Source organism: Lissotriton vulgaris, chromosome 1_2 (genome assembly GCF_964263255.1).
Source record: "Lissotriton vulgaris chromosome 1_2, aLisVul1.2, whole genome shotgun sequence".
NCBI classification, from domain to species: domain Eukaryota; kingdom Metazoa; phylum Chordata; class Amphibia; order Caudata; family Salamandridae; genus Lissotriton; species Lissotriton vulgaris.
In genome coordinates this window covers 40,828,521-40,845,457 of record NC_141686.1, presented here as the reverse complement: position 1 = coordinate 40,845,457, position 16,937 = coordinate 40,828,521, and the positions used below count along the sequence as shown (strand labels likewise).

Below are 16,937 nucleotides of genomic sequence, written 5' to 3'. Positions count from 1 at the left end.
CATCTGTCTATGATTCGCGATATTGTCAGACAAAACTTGGTGACCGCTCAGGACAACCAAAAGAGACAATATGACAAGGGCACTCGCAGTAGGGTCTTTGCTGTCAACGACCTAGTACTCCTTATGATGCCCTCGTCCGACCAAAAATTATTGGGACAATGGCAAGGACCCTACCCCATCCTTCGGCAGGTAACACCCGTCACGTACGAGATAGAACTGGACCCTACCCGAGGCACCACTCAAATCTTTCATGTTAACCTGCTAAAAAAGTGGGAAGGACCCCGTCCGGTGCTGTCGGGAACCAAGAAGAACCTCATCTTCTCTTTCGACCCTTGTCTAGATTCCGACCTTAACCCAGTACAAATCCAGGAACTACGCCACACCTTGGAACCCCTGAAAAGCGTCTTCTCGACTTCCCCTGGTCGAACCACGGTCACCGAACATAGGATTGAAACCGAACCAGGGAAAGTGGTCCGCCTGAGGCCGTATAGAGTGCCAGAGGCCCGTAGAGATGTCATCCGTCAGGAAGTGGAAGTCATGCAACAAATGGGAATAATTGAACCCTCAGTCAGCGAGTGGAACTCCCCTATCGTATTGGTACCGAAACCTGACGGCTCGGTCCGTTTCTGCATCGACTTCCGGGAGGTCAACAAGGTCTCCAAGTTCGACACCTACCCCTTACCCAGGGTGGACGAAATGATCGAAAGAATAGGGCAAGCAAAATTCATTTCCACACTCGATCTCTGTAAGGGGTACTGGCAGATACCCCTCCGGGAACAAGATAGAAGAAAGACTGCCTTTTCCACCCCGGATGGGTTATATCAATTCCTGGTCATGCCCTTTGGACTTCATGGCGCCCCCGCCACCTTTCAACGGGCCATGAACCAGGTCCTGAGACCCCATACAGCTTACGCAGGCGCGTATCTGGATGACATCGTCATCTTTAGCGACAGCTGGCCCCAACATCTGCAGCACCTTTCCAGTGTTATCAGCTCCTTAGGCTCATACGGATTTGCCATCAACCCGGCCAAAACCACGTTGGCCGCGAAAACAGTTAAATACTTGGGGTTTCTTCTGGGGGACGGCCTGATCAGACCCCAAGAGAGCAAAACGGCAGCCATCCGATCCCTCCCGTTTCCACATACAAAAAAAGACCTCCGAGCCTTCCTAGGACTCCTGGGGTATTATCGGCGCTTTGTGCCCAACTTTTCTCAAAGAGCGGCAGCCCTCACGGACCTGTTGAAAAAAACAAACCGCTCAGACGAACAACTCAGGAATCCCTCCTCGGAAGCCTGGCATGCCTTTACAGACCTCAAAGAAGCCTTGACCTCGGGTCCTGTGTTGGTCCCCCCCAATTACTCAGTCCCTTTCATCCTACAGACAGATGCATCGGACTACGGCTTAGGAGCCGTATTGTCCCAGAAGGATGCCCTGGGAAACGAACGACCCATTCTGTTTGTGAGCCGCAAACTCTTCCCCCGGGAAAAACAATATGCGGTGGTTGAAAAAGAAGCTTTAGCCATCAAGTGGGCGGTGGAAAGCCTTCGGTATTACCTTGAGGGCAGAGACTTCATACTTTATACCGATCACGCCCCTTTGGAGTGGATGGCTAGAAACAAAGGGCAGAATGACCGGGTCCTGCGGTGGTTTTTGTCTCTCCAACCCTTTCGTTTTCAAACCAAACATAGAAAGGGTTCCGATCAAGGTAATGCGGATTTTCTGTCCCGGTATCCGCATTCTCCTCCCATTACAAGAAGGACAGCTAGGGGAAGGGGATGTGATGGAACGGCCCGTAAAACCCTATCTGAGGACCCAATCCCCCCTATCATGCCTTGTCCGACACCCCCGGGACTGAGTTTACCTCACCGAAACGCCAGCACCGAGACAGGACGCCGAGCAACCTCCATCACCAACGAAACCCCGCCCTTCTCTCTCCCACAGGAGCCAACCCGAGCAACAGGAAGGGAGGAACCATATCCAGCTGACCCCGGAAGTCCCGCCCCCCTGGCAGAGTCAGCACAGGATAAAAGCCCGGATTCACCACAACAAGGTGTCGGAGTTTCGTGGCAGGACCCTCTGGCTGGAGACGGAGAAGGTGACCAGACGTGCGAGGAAGAAGTGTGGACAGAGGAGTGGTGGAGTCCCTTGGAGGTGGCTGGAGAGCGGCCGTAACTCACTGGAGAGTTACGGCGGACCGCGTGAGTGCCTTTTGCCTCCTTTATCCCTTCTCACTAGGAGTTCGTGTTAAAGTCCCTGTATATATACCCTCTCTGCATAGTCTCACTACCCTTGCACTGTATTATAAGTATATAGCACCTCACTGTATAAAGCCCTTTCGTTACTCGCACACCCCACCCCTGCACCCTCTCTATTACCCAAACCTGTGTTCCTTATTCCCGGTACCTTCCTTTCCCCACTGTCCGATTCCGACCCCGCTCTTGCACTACCTGGGTGAAGGTGTACAGTTGAGTCTCTCTGTCGACTCGATCAGACTAACGGTCCTTTGTTTCTTTCCTCTCTTCCGGTCCTCCTGGGAGTCTCCCCGTCATCGAAATCTACCCGGACCATCTGCGGACATCACGAAGAGGAAGAAGCAACGCCTCTGTGTTCATCGCCTGGTGCCACACCCTCGACCTGTTGGGACTATCTGTACTGTAAATCTAGAATAAAGACCGAATATTGCCCACTACATACGGCCTCCTCGCCTGCTTTTCCGGCCCGCTACACTCACTCCACGACAGGTTGTTATTCAATCCTCTTTCTAATCTCCTAGAGAGATACTTCGAATCTGCGCCCTGTCTTGGATCTGGAGTGGGTCCATCGCTTCATCCCCTGTCGTCCATTCGAGATGGTGACTCTGTTGTCCGTCCTGCATCTTGTGCTTCCTGGGAGCTTCCTGGTGTCTCTGGGTCTGATGGATGCTTCTCTACATGTGCTGATCGATCCGGCGAATCAGCAGTTTCTCCGATTTGCTGTGAGTTCCCAGCACTTCCGAATCCGGGTGCTGCCCTTCGGCCTTTCATCGGCGCTGAGAGTTTTCATGGAGCTCTTGGCCCCTCTGGTGGGTGTTTTTCATTCCTGTGGTCTTCAAGTTTTTCTCTATCTCGATGGCTGGTTGATTGTTTTGCCTTCTTTTTCTCAGGTTCGGTCGGATGTGGACCGCGTGTGTCGTCTGCTGAGGTCCTTTGGGTTCCTCATCATTCACCGGATGTCCTCCCTGGTGCCCTCCCAGTCCCTGAAGTTCCTGACGACTCTCTTCGGCTTGGCTCTCGGATAGTGTTCTTTTCCCGGGAGCGCCAGTTGACTTTGGTTCGTCAACATTTCTTGGGTTCTGTCCCAGTCCCTGGTGTCCACCCGTCTCTGGTTGAGGTGTCAGGGAGAGGTGCATCCACTTTGCATTTCCTTCCTTGGGCCGGCTGCTTTTGTATCCCCTCTTGCATCATGTCCTGTCGCACTAGGATCCTGCCTCCCTGGACTACGGGGCCTTGGATCCCGTCTCTCCTGGGATTCGGTTGGATCTCCAGTGGTGGTTGTCCCCTCAGTCTCTTTCACAAGGGTTCGATCTCCTTCCTCCTCTGCAGGTACTTGTGTTGTTCACAGATGCCTGTGCTGTGGGTTGGGGGGCTGTGATTTGTGCCTCCAGGGCTCGGGTCAGTGGTCCCGTTTCGAGTCTCTCCGGTCCTTGGACTGGACGGAGTTGAGGGCGGTTTGGTTGGCTCTTCGATGAGCAGGGTGTTCCCGACCTCGGTGGCTATGAGTCTGTCCCTGGATCTGTTCGATCTGCTTATCCTCCGGTTCCACCGTCCATGGCTGGTTCTGTTTGCTTCAGTGGCTTCTGCCCTTCTTCATCGGTTTTGCAGCCTCGTTCCCTCCTGGTTGGCCTGGGCGGTCAACGCTTTCTCTGTCCCTTGGTCACTGTGGCTCCTGTTTGCCTTCCCTCCATGTGCTCTGTTTCCGCGGGTCCTCTGGGAGTTTTGGTTGGACAGGGAGTAGGTTCTTCTGGTTGTGCTAGAGTGGTCTTGTCAGTCTTGTTTTCCCCCTGTATCCTTCTCCTCTGGGTGCTCCTCTTCTCGGTGTTGCCTCCCTGCGCCGCCTCCGGCTGGGGGTTTGGTACTTGAGAGGTTGAGTTTGTTGGGTCAGAGTTGCTGGATTGAGGTTGCCCAGTATATCCTGTTGTCTCGACGCCCTTCCCACATTGAGGTCCTATGACCGTCATTGGAAGTACTTCTCCTCCTGGTGTTCTGGGAAGGGTCTCTCTTCATCCTCCTGTGAGACTGTGAGGGTGTTGGCCTTCTTGCGGGTTGGTTTCATCATGAGACTCACTGTTTTCTCCCTGTGAGTAACCAGGCATTACCTCCTCGTCCTGTCTTCCCGTCCCATTCCTTATAAGTGAGCCCATACCCAAGCACACAGTGATTGTAAGAAAACAGACCCAAAAAGTGTGATAAACAGGTCCATTTAAATGAACAGAGAGCAGTACAAATTACAAACCATGTACAGCAGACAACACATGTTAATCACAAAGCAATATAGCAAGAGAAAAAGATAATCAATCCCTTGACCCCAGGAGTGGGGAGGGATTCAGGATTGTATCGAGGAAGAACTGGACTCGGAGAAATTAAGATTACCAGCAGGTAACTGGGTCATTACCTCCTGATCCAACTTCCATGAGACAGTCCATACATTGTGAGCCTATAACTAAGCAAAGGCATGTTGATGATGTGGAATGGAGAAACAAAATAGCTAAAACACACATTAAATACAACACCCATGAAATTTAATTTAGAGAATTCAGTATTTTCACCACTGAGGTCTCTGCATTTACAAGGCATTAAACATCCTGAACAGAAGACAATACAGCAATCCCAATGTCTGCTGTGAGACATCCACCCAATTCTAGTTGGTAATGTGAAAGGAATATATGTAGCAACTTCTATGTAGTCGTCAAAGCAATGTCTTTTTTTTCTAACCAAGATTTTATTAGTCTAATGATTTGTAAATCTCAATGAACAAACAGGGTGTATAGACAGTGCAGTGGCATATGACAATATATCTACAATGAGGGAGGCAACACACTGCCTCTCATCCCAGCACAGTTCGCCCCATTGTATTCTGGTAAATGCAGTATGCATACTTCAAAGTTGCTGTAGTTTTTCACCTAAGCTGGTGCAGGTAGTGCTGTTATCTCTAGACATGTGTTTGTGGGTTTAGTCCTTCATCAGCAGAGATTAAAAATAGTAGAGAACAGAGAAAAATCATCTGGGGCTGCTGAAATGCTGCCCAGGTCTTTACAAGTCACAGTACCACTCCACAGGGGTAAACACCCTTTACAACAAAACTTTTACAACGCACTACCGTTACAACGCGGTCATTACAACGCAAACCATTACAACGCATTGTGCTGGGGGGCGCTCTAGGATAGGGAATAAGTTTAATTTTCTATCCAACACCTTCCCTAGTGTCCACGGGGACTGGAGTTGGAATAGAAAATTTAACTTTTCACTATCCAGCACCTCTAAGCGCTATGCGTTGTAAAGGTATGCGATGTAAAAACCGCGTTGTAAAGGCAGGCGTTGTAATAGCCTGCGTTGTAACGTCATACATCCCTCCACAGGCCCACAGGAGCATCCCATGTGAGCTCATCAGCTCGTTGGCTCAAATGAGCTTTTTAAACACCAGGGAGGAGGGAGCATCCTGCCTCTCATCCCAACACAGTACACCCTATTGTATTCTGGTAAATAAAGTATGCTTACTTCAAAGTTGCTGTAGTTTTTCACCAAAGTTGCTGCAGGGAGTGCTGTTATCTCTAGACACTTGTTTCTGAGTTTAGCCCTTCATCAGTAGAGAGCAGCAGTTATAGAGAGCAGAGAAATGTCATCTGGGGTTGATGAAATGCTGCCCAAGTCTTGACATCACATCACTACAAATGTGTATTTTCAGAACAATGAAGCCCATAGTAAGCCCACCATTTCCCACAAAGTTGTTTGCGTTCCTCCAAGCACCCTCTGGTCACATAACAGGGTTCTTCTGGGCATCCTCTGCTCGACAGGAAAGTGAAACGTTTCCTCCAGTAGGTCACAATGACAGGACAAGTCCACACTGTGTGGAAGAAATCTCCTTGTTCCTCCGGATAGTGGAAACAGTGCCGGGATAGTGTTTGTTTGCATGCCATAGACAGGTTGGTGAGAAGTAGGACATGTGTAAATAGTACATCTGAATTAGCCAAAGCCTGGAGGAAATAGCGAGGACTCTCGGGGAAACACATGCATTCCTCTAGTCATTGTCGTCAAAGGGCCCCACCCAAGCCTCTCATTACTCCTTCAATACACAAGACCGATCCGGCGAATGTATTGCCAGAGATTTATAGATATGTAATGCCCATCTCTTCCCCAGAGACCCAGAAGAATTTTGTCTGCCAGTGGATTATATGCAGGCATAGCTTCTAGGGAGTCACTGTGGGATCTAAGGGCATGAGATACATTAAGAGAAAATGCCTGTCTCCAAGCTTAGATATATCTATGAGATCCCAAAATTCGAATTCCCGCAGGGATGCAGTGTGTCTTAGCCAGTTGCCATGCCACAAGGGGGTTTCCTTCGTAAGCCCCTTGTCCCACATAATCCAGCATAATGCTGATCACCATGACAACAAGGTCACACAAGTGGCTTTAAGGAGAGTGTGGGAGACAGGGTTCCCAAATAACATTTACAGAGTTGGGCCATCTCCAGGCGAAAGGCTGGTTGGCCCACCCCCATTCATCTAGTCATTCACTGCCAGGATCTGGGAGGCCAAGTAGATGGACTGAATATCTGCCATTCCTATGCTGCCATCGTATACAAATGCTTGCATTTGTGGAATGCTATTGAGGGGGTGGAGGGGCTTTGCTCCTATGGGAAGATGAGGATCTTTCCTGCAGGTTTGTGAGTCATTTCCGGGGGATGAGAAGGAGGAAGTTCTGAATGACTTAAAGGAACTAGAGTCGTGTCATAATCTTGAAGAGGGCCACCCTTCCTAGAATGTTGAGTGGCAGTTTAGCTCTTTGATGAGGTCAGTTGTTATTTTATGCATTTGTGGCTGGAGGTTTAAGGCTCATGTCAGGTGTGGATCCAGAGTAATGTGGATGTCCCAAGTATTAAATGCTGATACCACATCAATGCCTGCCAGTAAATCATATCTCTGTCCCCTCAAGGGGGAATCAGGAGAGATTTGTACCAATTGACTGTCAGCCCAGAGACCTCGCCATAGAGGTTAAGCATGTGAATCAGACGGTGCCCGGTGATGGCCCGCTGAGAGAAAAAATGTAAGATGTAATCTGCATATTGGTCTATTCAATTTTCTGCGGCTACCTCCTAGTTGAAGCCCCAAATCTGGGCATCACACCTGACCCAAACTGTCTGTGGTTCAATGGCAAGTGTGAATAAGAGGGGTGGACAATGGACAACCCTGTCTTGTGTCCCTGTCTATCTGGAAGGAAGGAGATAGTGCCCTGTTGACCTGGATTCATGCCCTGGAATGGGTGCACAGAAGATGGATGTAATTTATGAATTTGCTATGGCCCAAATCCCATCCTTTTTAGGGTGTCACCTAGGAAGTACCAGTCAACCAATTCGAATGCCTTAAGATCTGCACCCTAAATAAAACATCCTGTGCGATCATCCTCCTCAGGTTCACTAGCAGGATTAGGAGGACCAAGGTTCCTTAGATGGAAAGGGCATGCTCTCACAGGCTTGAAAGGCCACCTCAACTGCGTCTGTAATCATGTGTTGTCTGGAAGGAACAGTATGAAGGCAATGCCACCTTTAAATGCACTGCATCCTCAAATGTGGGCTGTAAACGGCACCTGTTAGTAAGAGGAAGAACATGCGATGACCAGCAGTACCTTAGTCTGTCGGGATCTACTTAAATATGAAAGGTGCTAGTGAAACCTTGTACAAAGTGCCATATTGAGGTCAGCACACCCACAAGGACCACAGCTGTCGTGTCTATTGAGAATGTGATATATTCCTCCCTCCACTGAAGGAAATATGACCATTAAAACCAGACCGCTAAGTAAGTACTGAGCAAGCCCTTTTTAGAAGCAGACTAACAGTCTGTATGGTTAGCAAGATGTTAAATGACCATACCTAAAATGTAAATATAAAGATACTAAGGCAAAGCCTTAATATCAGAAAAAAGTCACACCAAGAACAGATGCTGCAAAATATATTATAGAACAAAAACAAATCCTTACTTCAGCAGTAAGGAAGAGCATTCTGACACGACAGAAAAAAGGAACAGCAAGAGAGCTCATAGTTCCTTACATTTGTGGCACTGCTGAGAAAGTAGTGGCCATATTGGGAGAATTATTTCAATTCAGCTGGGGAATTACTTTTGTGGGACAGAGAATTACTCACAATGTAAGGGCTGTCTTGAGGTGGATGAACGAGGTGGTAATGTGCACATACACTAAATACCTTTAAGACTCATAGACAGGCACTGTGAGAAATTAATACTGCTTCCAGCCACAACTATAGAGCTCTCAATCGTGCCCTGTTGTGAACACTCACCCACACCCAGAGACATCCATTGCTCACTCAGTTCACAATATGTACTTTAAAACACTAATATGTTGCAGTAAAAACTTCAGAAAAACATCCCCCAAAAACGTAATACTTGAAGGAAATGCAAGATCAACTAAATTATGTGAAATATTTGTGAGAAAGAAATCAGAATTGTTGCCTGCAGTTAGAGATATGAATATTAGACTAATTAGGGACCCATTTCAAAATCAGTTTTTATGGCCTGGCTTGACAGCGCAGCTGTTGACAAACAATTATGTGAGAATCACCAGGAGTGGCGCTTTGGCTCCGCCTACATGTTTGGAGTCAGGAGTACATATTTCCACTGGGCACAAGTTGTGTGCTTCCACAAAAAAGCTTGCCCTCCACAGAACTGTGAACTCTGTTCTACGTTTTCTTAGCTTCTAATGTCTTAGCAATCCAGCTTGCACTAACATGAACCGAAACTGTGCTTCCTTCTGTTTTGAAATGATGTGATCATTGTTGCTATTGTTATTTTCCTGCTATAATAAAGAATTATAAGCTTTGCACTGAGAGACAGGGAACTTTTCTAGTCTTTCGTTCATAATGTACCTAATCAAGGACAACCTAGCTGTCAAAGACCATATTGTATACAGTGTTTCAAATCATGCTACATGAATAGTCTCTAAAAACCTCTGCATCTATTGTAATAGTATTATGAGAGAATCTTCAAATATATTCTGTAGTAAATTGTATCTGTATGCTTATTTCCCATTGGCGCATATCCTGAGAACCATGTACTGTGTAGTAATGTGTGAAATCCTGTGTCTAAAGTCCTATAAAAAGATGTAACATTTCCTCTGTTTAGAGGAACCCCATTTCCCATGCTTACAAAGCAAATCTATGCCGGATTTTCTCTTGAACTTTACTGAGTTCTTTGCACTTATGATTTATATGCCTTAATGATAACTTTATTGATGGTCTACCTAACGTACACTGCTTTGATAATTCTTTATATAAACCTTTAAAACTTTGGCACAAGTCTGTCATTCTTACTGAAAATGTTACAGCCTTATTCCTATCTGTAAGCTTTCTTGTGTCAGAGATGTGTCCAATTGGGGAGCACCAAAGTCAGTTTAGGGGCTACACTGCTCCTTTAGAATGTTCTTGGTGAATAAAAGAAAGACAGATTTGTACGTTGACACAGCTGTGATCATTTTGCTTATTTATCCAACTATCTGAGCTTGAAATTTCAAGGGCACACACATGACATTTTAAAGCTATTAAAGAGCCTTAGATAACTAGATAATTGATGGTGTTTATCTCTGGTAACAGCACAGATGGAAGTAGGGCAGTCATTAACTTACATGGAGTTTTAGGTCTAGTGTGTCAGTGCAACCCTTTAACTTACACTATTATTATTATACAGTTCTGTGCTTCCACACAAAGACATATTAATTCCAATGCTATATACTGGTAAAGCTTCAGAGCACCATACAACATTCCTTTATGGCCAGACCAATTGGCATTGTTGATGCTTGTTAATTACTAGGGATCTGAGACAGGGAGGACCTGTTCCACTTACAGCCCCGAGGAAGGGTTTCAGTTCTTAACCATAGAAAACTCAAACTCTTTTCAAATCAAATTTCAAAGCTTTATTCGACATTTGTCATAAAAGCAATTCCTCCCTAACACTATACAAATAAATAATATGTCTAAAAATACTCACAATAAAATACATATTAAACAATTGACAGTCGAATACAATGCACAATTAAAAACATTTACTTGATTCATAAATTGATAAAAAGAGTTTTATCCTAAAAACCATATTTTTAAACAGATACAATATCTAATAAAGTGCGAGTGCGGATCACCCAAGCCCAACCAAGAAATTTAGCTACGGCAATTGCAAAGAGCGGCGAACAATCTGTTTCTAATATTCTCAATGCAGTCGCCTGGCTACGAGTGCCCAGATTTAAACAAACTGGTCTTAGCCATTTGTGCCTTGGGCTAGCATATAGTGGGCAGCAAAACAACAAGTGGGAGATATGCTCTATTTGGTCTTTGCAATAATAACAGTTCTCATCCCGTGATGGAGACCAATGCTTTTTAAAAGCATTCACTGGGAGTGTTCCAACTCTGAATTGGAAGTATAACTTCCTATCACGCGGCCTTTCAATTATGTCCCAATAAGCTTCTCAGGATGGAACCATTTTAATATCCAAAAAGCGGCCAGTTAGATTAGCTCTTGACCCAGCACAATAGATTGAGGAATACACCATCTCCCAATATATTTCCTTCAGTTTTGCTTTAGTTGGAAACTTTGTCACATCCATATTACCCCAAAGATGGTCCAGCTTTAACTTTGTCAGTAGACCCCTCAGATCTTTCAACCAAAAAATACAGTGAAATTGATCAAACTTGACAACATCTAACAATGCAGATGCATAGTGGGCTAGTTTCAGCGTCACCATCAGGCGCCTCCAATACAACAATGGGCGCAATCGTGCTATGTCCTCAATGCTTCTCAGTCCAAGGTCCAGTTTCAATGGGATTGTTGGTGTACTTTGCGGGACCGTTACCATGCGACGCAAGAACCTGTTTTCCGCTGAACCTAGGTCTGCTAAATTTGAGAGACCCCAAAGTTCGGAGCCATACATACAAGCACTCAGAACTTTCATTTTGTAAATTTCGAGGGCACAGTTTATTGGCTTTGTCAGCGAGGCTCTATGTTTGAGTGCAACTGCTCCTGCAAGCTGGCTAAACTTTAATACTGCCATGTTGATGTGAGACTTCCATTTCATATTATCCTGTAATGTAATTCCTAAATAGGAAAAAGCCTCAACTTTCTCTAAAGGAGTGCCCTTATAGGTGATTACACCTTTAAATGTGGACTGACGGTTCAAACACATAAACTTGGTCTTAGTAGTGTTCAGCTCAAGGCCCCGGCTATCACAAAATTCGCCAAATGCATTTACAGCCTTTTGGAGACCGCTTGGGGTGCGTGACAGTATAAGCGTATCATCCGCAAACATGAGGACTGGGACTTTTGAGCCTGCAATTTTGGGGGCATCACTTGGAGATTTGTTCAGGAAATCCACAATACAGTTAATATAAATGGAGAATAATGTTGGGGCCAGGACACACCCTTGCCGCACTCCCCGCTCTACTGGGAATGGCTCCGTCACTTCTCCCTGCGCCCCCCACCTGATTTTAGCATAATTATTTTCATGCAGACGCACAAGGAGAGTGAGAAGTTCTGGGCTTATTCCTGCTTCGGCCAAAGTTCTCCACAGCTTTTGTCTAGGCACTAGATCAAATGCGGCTCTTAGGTCCACAAAAACAGCATATAGGGTACCCTTATTTAATGTTACATTTCTCCAGTAAATGGACATGAAATAGAAGACCTGATCTATAGAACTAGTCAAGGGACGAAAACTCGCTTGGTAGGGCGACAAGATGCTATTATCCTCTATCCAGGTTTGCAGCTTATTCTGCACTAGTCGGCCCATCAGTTTCTGAGCTGTATCTATGAGACTGATCGATAGTTGTTGGGGAGGGATTTGTCACCTTTTTAAAAGGGGTGAAGTCTATGGGACTTGCAAGAGTGCTGCTGCAGGATCGGATATCAGAAATGCAAATGTTTGTTTTTTCCTTACCTGTCAGGAGCACCGAGAGAAGGCTATGGCAGAGAGAGTGTGACAAAAATGTTGTGTACTTGCCTGCAGGTGCAAGTTACTGTCTGTGCATAATTCGAGAAACACAAGACCAGTCCCTGCAGAGTCTGACGCCCACCAAGGAATCAGGTTTTTGCATGCATAAATTGGGAGGCGGGAGACTAGCCTTGATATTGGTAGTCTCCTTTCTGAATCAGGAGGGTTAGCATGTATGGAAGTGACCTGATACTGGTCCAGAGCACATGCGGTAGACCTTGTGCATATGCACACACACACACACACACACACACACACACACACACACACACACACACACACACACACACACTTCTTTCAAGTGCATTAACAACCTAAAACATTTAATACTGGCAAGAAACACAGAGCAGTTGCAGCAGGTACCTTAACCCCTCAAGTTATCCTAAAATACAGATTGGTAGTTGTCAATAAAGAAAACGAGTTTTTCTAGCAGTTTCTCTTGTCAATTTATTTAGGGCAGAGTTTGAAAAAATTATGCATATTGAACAACAGACTACAGGGTGAATAGTCAGATACTCTGCTTCTCTACACCCCTCTTTGAAACCACTGCTAATATCCCAAAGTTTTAGATATATACGTATATCTTCTATTATTTTGTATTAAGAATCTTACACAGTCCACATTTAATGTTGATATCAAACATGGTTTCTTCATTCTATATTGTATCCATATCTTTATATTTATAGCACAGACCATCTTCCCCATGAAAATTCACAAGGAGCTGTATGCAAAAAGGATACGGCTGGATTCAATGATAACTAAAATGCAATAAAAAAAACGCACTAAACATTCTTTGGATCTTATTGAAATGAAAGAAGGCGTTTTCTCAAAACGTTTTAATATTTATACTACAAAGTTTTAAAAGTAGAGAAATATCAGACAAATAAAGACATTCCAAGATGTCCGACATGTTTGCATGCCCTTCATCTGCAGCTGAGCTATAGTCCTCTTTCAGTGTTCTGCTCATTCGAGGGTATCTTGCAGCTGTAGAATTTCATGGAGAAAGTTTAGCTAGACCATGTGTAGCGTGTACGCTGTCATACGGAGATGTATTTGCATGCATGTTCTCCTGGGCAGCTCGGCGAGAGCACGAGAAATCAGATCTTGCCATACTAGTAGAGAGCAGGGTCTCTCTTCCTCAGAAGTCAAAGCGTTCATTGAGGCGAACACAGAGATTTCCAAGGAGCACCTGACTCCAGAGATCAGACTCCGACTGCTCACCCCACGTTGCCCATTCTGGCATGGGCGACCCGATTCCTGGCCGTTTGCTGACCCCTACTGGGCAATCTACTGGCCGGGAGGCCAAGCGCTGTCAAGGTAGAAATGCTCATGAATGTCTTTAGAATAACGTGAATAAACGTAGTTAACTCTTTGATCCACTTTATTTTTGTGTTACGGCTTAAGAAATCTAAATAGTGAACATACGTAGTTTCCTTTAATTTGACAAAGTAGGATCTCGAAACTTAAAGAGCTTAGTAAACATTTTCGGTTCGTTTAGTAAGTGATAAGGTATTTATTTATTTATGCGTTTTTATATAGCGCGTACTCCACGCAGAGGTGTCGGAGCTTTTTAATAGAACGAACTCCTTTACATAAGGAAAGAGAGTAACATGGTAGTAAGTATCAATACTTTTATGTACAACAGTTACTCGTGGTGAGAGGTACAGGTTAACAAGTTACATATTCTCTCAAGATTACATATTAAGAAAAGATGGAGTGATTAGAGTTACACAAATACATATTTACATAATTGCGACAGATGGTCGTAGTAGCTCTCGTGAGTGTCATGTGACAATCAGGGTCATGACCTGGGATGACGGGACGTGTGTATAAGGGGAGCTTGGCGAGGAGAATCAAAAATTAGCTAGCATTCGCGCCAAGAATTTTAAATTCTATTAAGGACACGGAGGCAAGGATTATGCTTCTCTTTCTTATATTTGCTACTCACAGCAGCCAATTAAAAACGTTTTGTATGCAAATAAAACTACATTTCCCATGATGCTTGTACATACATCACATCCTGTATAGCCCCATAAGAGCTGCTGTACCCTGTGTCTCCTCCTCTTTCTTTGCTCGAACATATATAGTCCACACATTAATAAATCCAGTCCATTCCACGGAAAATGAGTCCCAATAAACATCCTTCAACATGGAGAACCATCGTCAAACTGGAAAGATTATGTCTTCTAAGCCAGAAGAACACCTGCTCCTTCTTCTTTACTCGAAGCTGAAAGGAATGAGACAGGAAAAACCCGTAACTTCTGCTGATACAGAATATCAAGTACATGCGGGTGGGTAATTATTACCAATACTGTAATAAACCGGGTGGGATAATCCTCGCCTCCGTGTCCTTAATAGAATTGAAAAATTTTGGCGCGAATGCTAGCTAATTTTTGATTCTATTACAGGACCGGAGGCTTCGGATTATGCTAGTTTAACGCTCATCAACACAACTACAGTCTTAAAACTCCCACCGGTACATAATATACTGTTTAAATAGAGTCTGAGAAACTCCATCAGAAGAATTAAAACTTGCTCAACAATGGGAATTATCAAAACAAGAATGATAAGTATTGTACTTGAACAAACTGCGTCTCACAATTGGTTCTAAACACCCATTCTGGCAAAAGGCCCTCAACCATCGGCTGTAATAGCCTCGTACTCACATATAAAATGTCAATAATCATTAACAATCATATGAGCAATTATACGAGAAAACCTCAAATTGTAAATCCGAGAATCATCGCTGTAAGTCATTAGGCATGGGAAGAAACACCCATAAAGTGCATTATCTCGAATTCGTGTGACCAGGCCCTGACCACATGCAGTTCAGACCTCGCTCACAGAGCAACTTCCTAGAGTATATACTGTACCTGTAAAACGAGGACTTGCCTCGCCATAGGAACACCTGAAGGTGGAATGCTCCGTAACACAGCTTGACAATATTTCATGTCCAGTCGACATACTATTATATGTCTATTAATAAAAAGGAAATCACGAGAATTTTTCCGGTTCGGGATATTTACGCCACCAAAAAGGATTTGAAAGAAAAACCCGACGCAAGTTCAGCAACCTGCCCTGAACCGAGAATGAGCCGCAGAAAACGGCCAAAATGGACGCTATAAGGTGAATGTTACTGAAGTCCCCATACATTATTTGGTAAATAATTCACAAGTAGAGAAATCAGTCCTCACAAAGCCGCCACATGGCGTACATATCAACAAAGCGACCCTCTATCGCCGAAACGTATGTCGGGAGTGGAAGGACCCAGAAATACGAAATGAACGCCCTCAGCGCGTTCGAAAAACCTGGAAAGTATTGTAGATACCAGAAACTTGATCGTAAATAAAGCAAAGTCGGAATACATACCACCTGGAGAAAACTGTACTTACCACATTGCTATGTGTCCAACCCAGACCCGTGCCTACTAAACGGCAACGATCAATCTGCGAGCCGTAGCTCCCTGGTGAACCATAAAGGCATCTGCCTTGATCTACATGAGTGCTACTTCATAAGAAAAAAGGGAAAATTCTAAGGTAAGGGAGGAAACCGAGCCGGCCTCCGCCGACCCAAGGAGCATTGGAATTTCAAAATGGAGTCCACCATGCACGAAAGTTGCGACCCAGTCGCTGGAAATACAAGGAAACCGGATGGAAAAATCCTTTACTGTCCTGTACGCTAAAGAGGTATACCGCAACAACCTAAATATGAAAATTTCGGCAGAATGGCCTGCGTCCTGGAACAAGTCCACTAAGAAGATGACCTATATGCCCATATCCGATGATCGTTCTCGCAGTCGAGATATTGCGCATGCTGAACAGTAAGCCTCAGAGGCGTGCACGATAAAGACCCCGAATAACTGAAAGATCGGAAAAACTGTTTGAATGACGGTGCCCAACGCACGGCTACTGTGGCACTCACCCGAAGGGAAACTCTTGCACTGATACCATCGGAAAGTCATCCTCGCATTGTACATTGGGTCGTACAACAACTGAGTCGCGTAGGATTGAGATAAACCTGAAATCTAATCTAAGAGCCACAAATGTATGAAGGTTATAACTGGGCTATTCCAGCACATCATAATCCGATGTCTGGGAATGTGAGGCCAAGGCCTGTTAAGATAGACCTATCCATACATATATATCCCACTAACTTGAAAGGTAAAATAACTCGGTACTCGGAGGGTACAAGAGAGCTGAGAGCTTGGGATAACCTATACCCAGCATCAACCATTAGAACCGCCACCGGAACAACTGCCAATGTAGGGAAGGAGGAGACCACCAGACTCTCTCCTGAACGCTATGTGCCAGAAGCTGCGGAAAACAATGGAACAGAACCGATCAACTAGTAGGAATGTGACCACAGGCAAAATACGTCTACCCTTTATACCCGCAACGATAATAATCTGTCCCAGAGGGCCCTGTCGCAAAAAGGCCTACCTGGATCGAGTGTCCTGGTGCCCAACATTATGAAAGGTTTTGCGCCTCTCGGACGATCTGGCGCAAATGGCGTCATACCAACGCCTATCGCCGATCGTGGCTGACTACGACATTGATTTGCAGCCTGTCAAATCTGTGAATACCTTTCTAAGACGACTAGAAAAAAAGAAGCCTGGCGACGCCATCGGGCAATTCCTCAGCTATACCCAAAAAGGGGGGGTCGCAACGCCCTAGACTGAATCCCGTCACATGCGCGCGGCTGCCT

General features: G+C 45.2%; 1 protein-coding gene across 1 annotated transcript in view; it reads left to right on the top strand.

Annotated features, from left to right (window-relative positions):
* Positions 1-13,231: 13,231 nt before the first annotated feature.
* Positions 13,232-16,937, top strand: part of ETFBKMT (electron transfer flavoprotein subunit beta lysine methyltransferase) — a 184,947-nt gene continuing 181,241 nt past the window's right edge. The window contains exon 1 of the mRNA XM_086952785.1: positions 13,232-13,550. Coding sequence (XP_086808911.1) covers positions 13,252-13,550 — 299 coding nt within the window. The 5' untranslated portion in view covers positions 13,232-13,251. The remainder of the gene's footprint in view (positions 13,551-16,937) is intronic.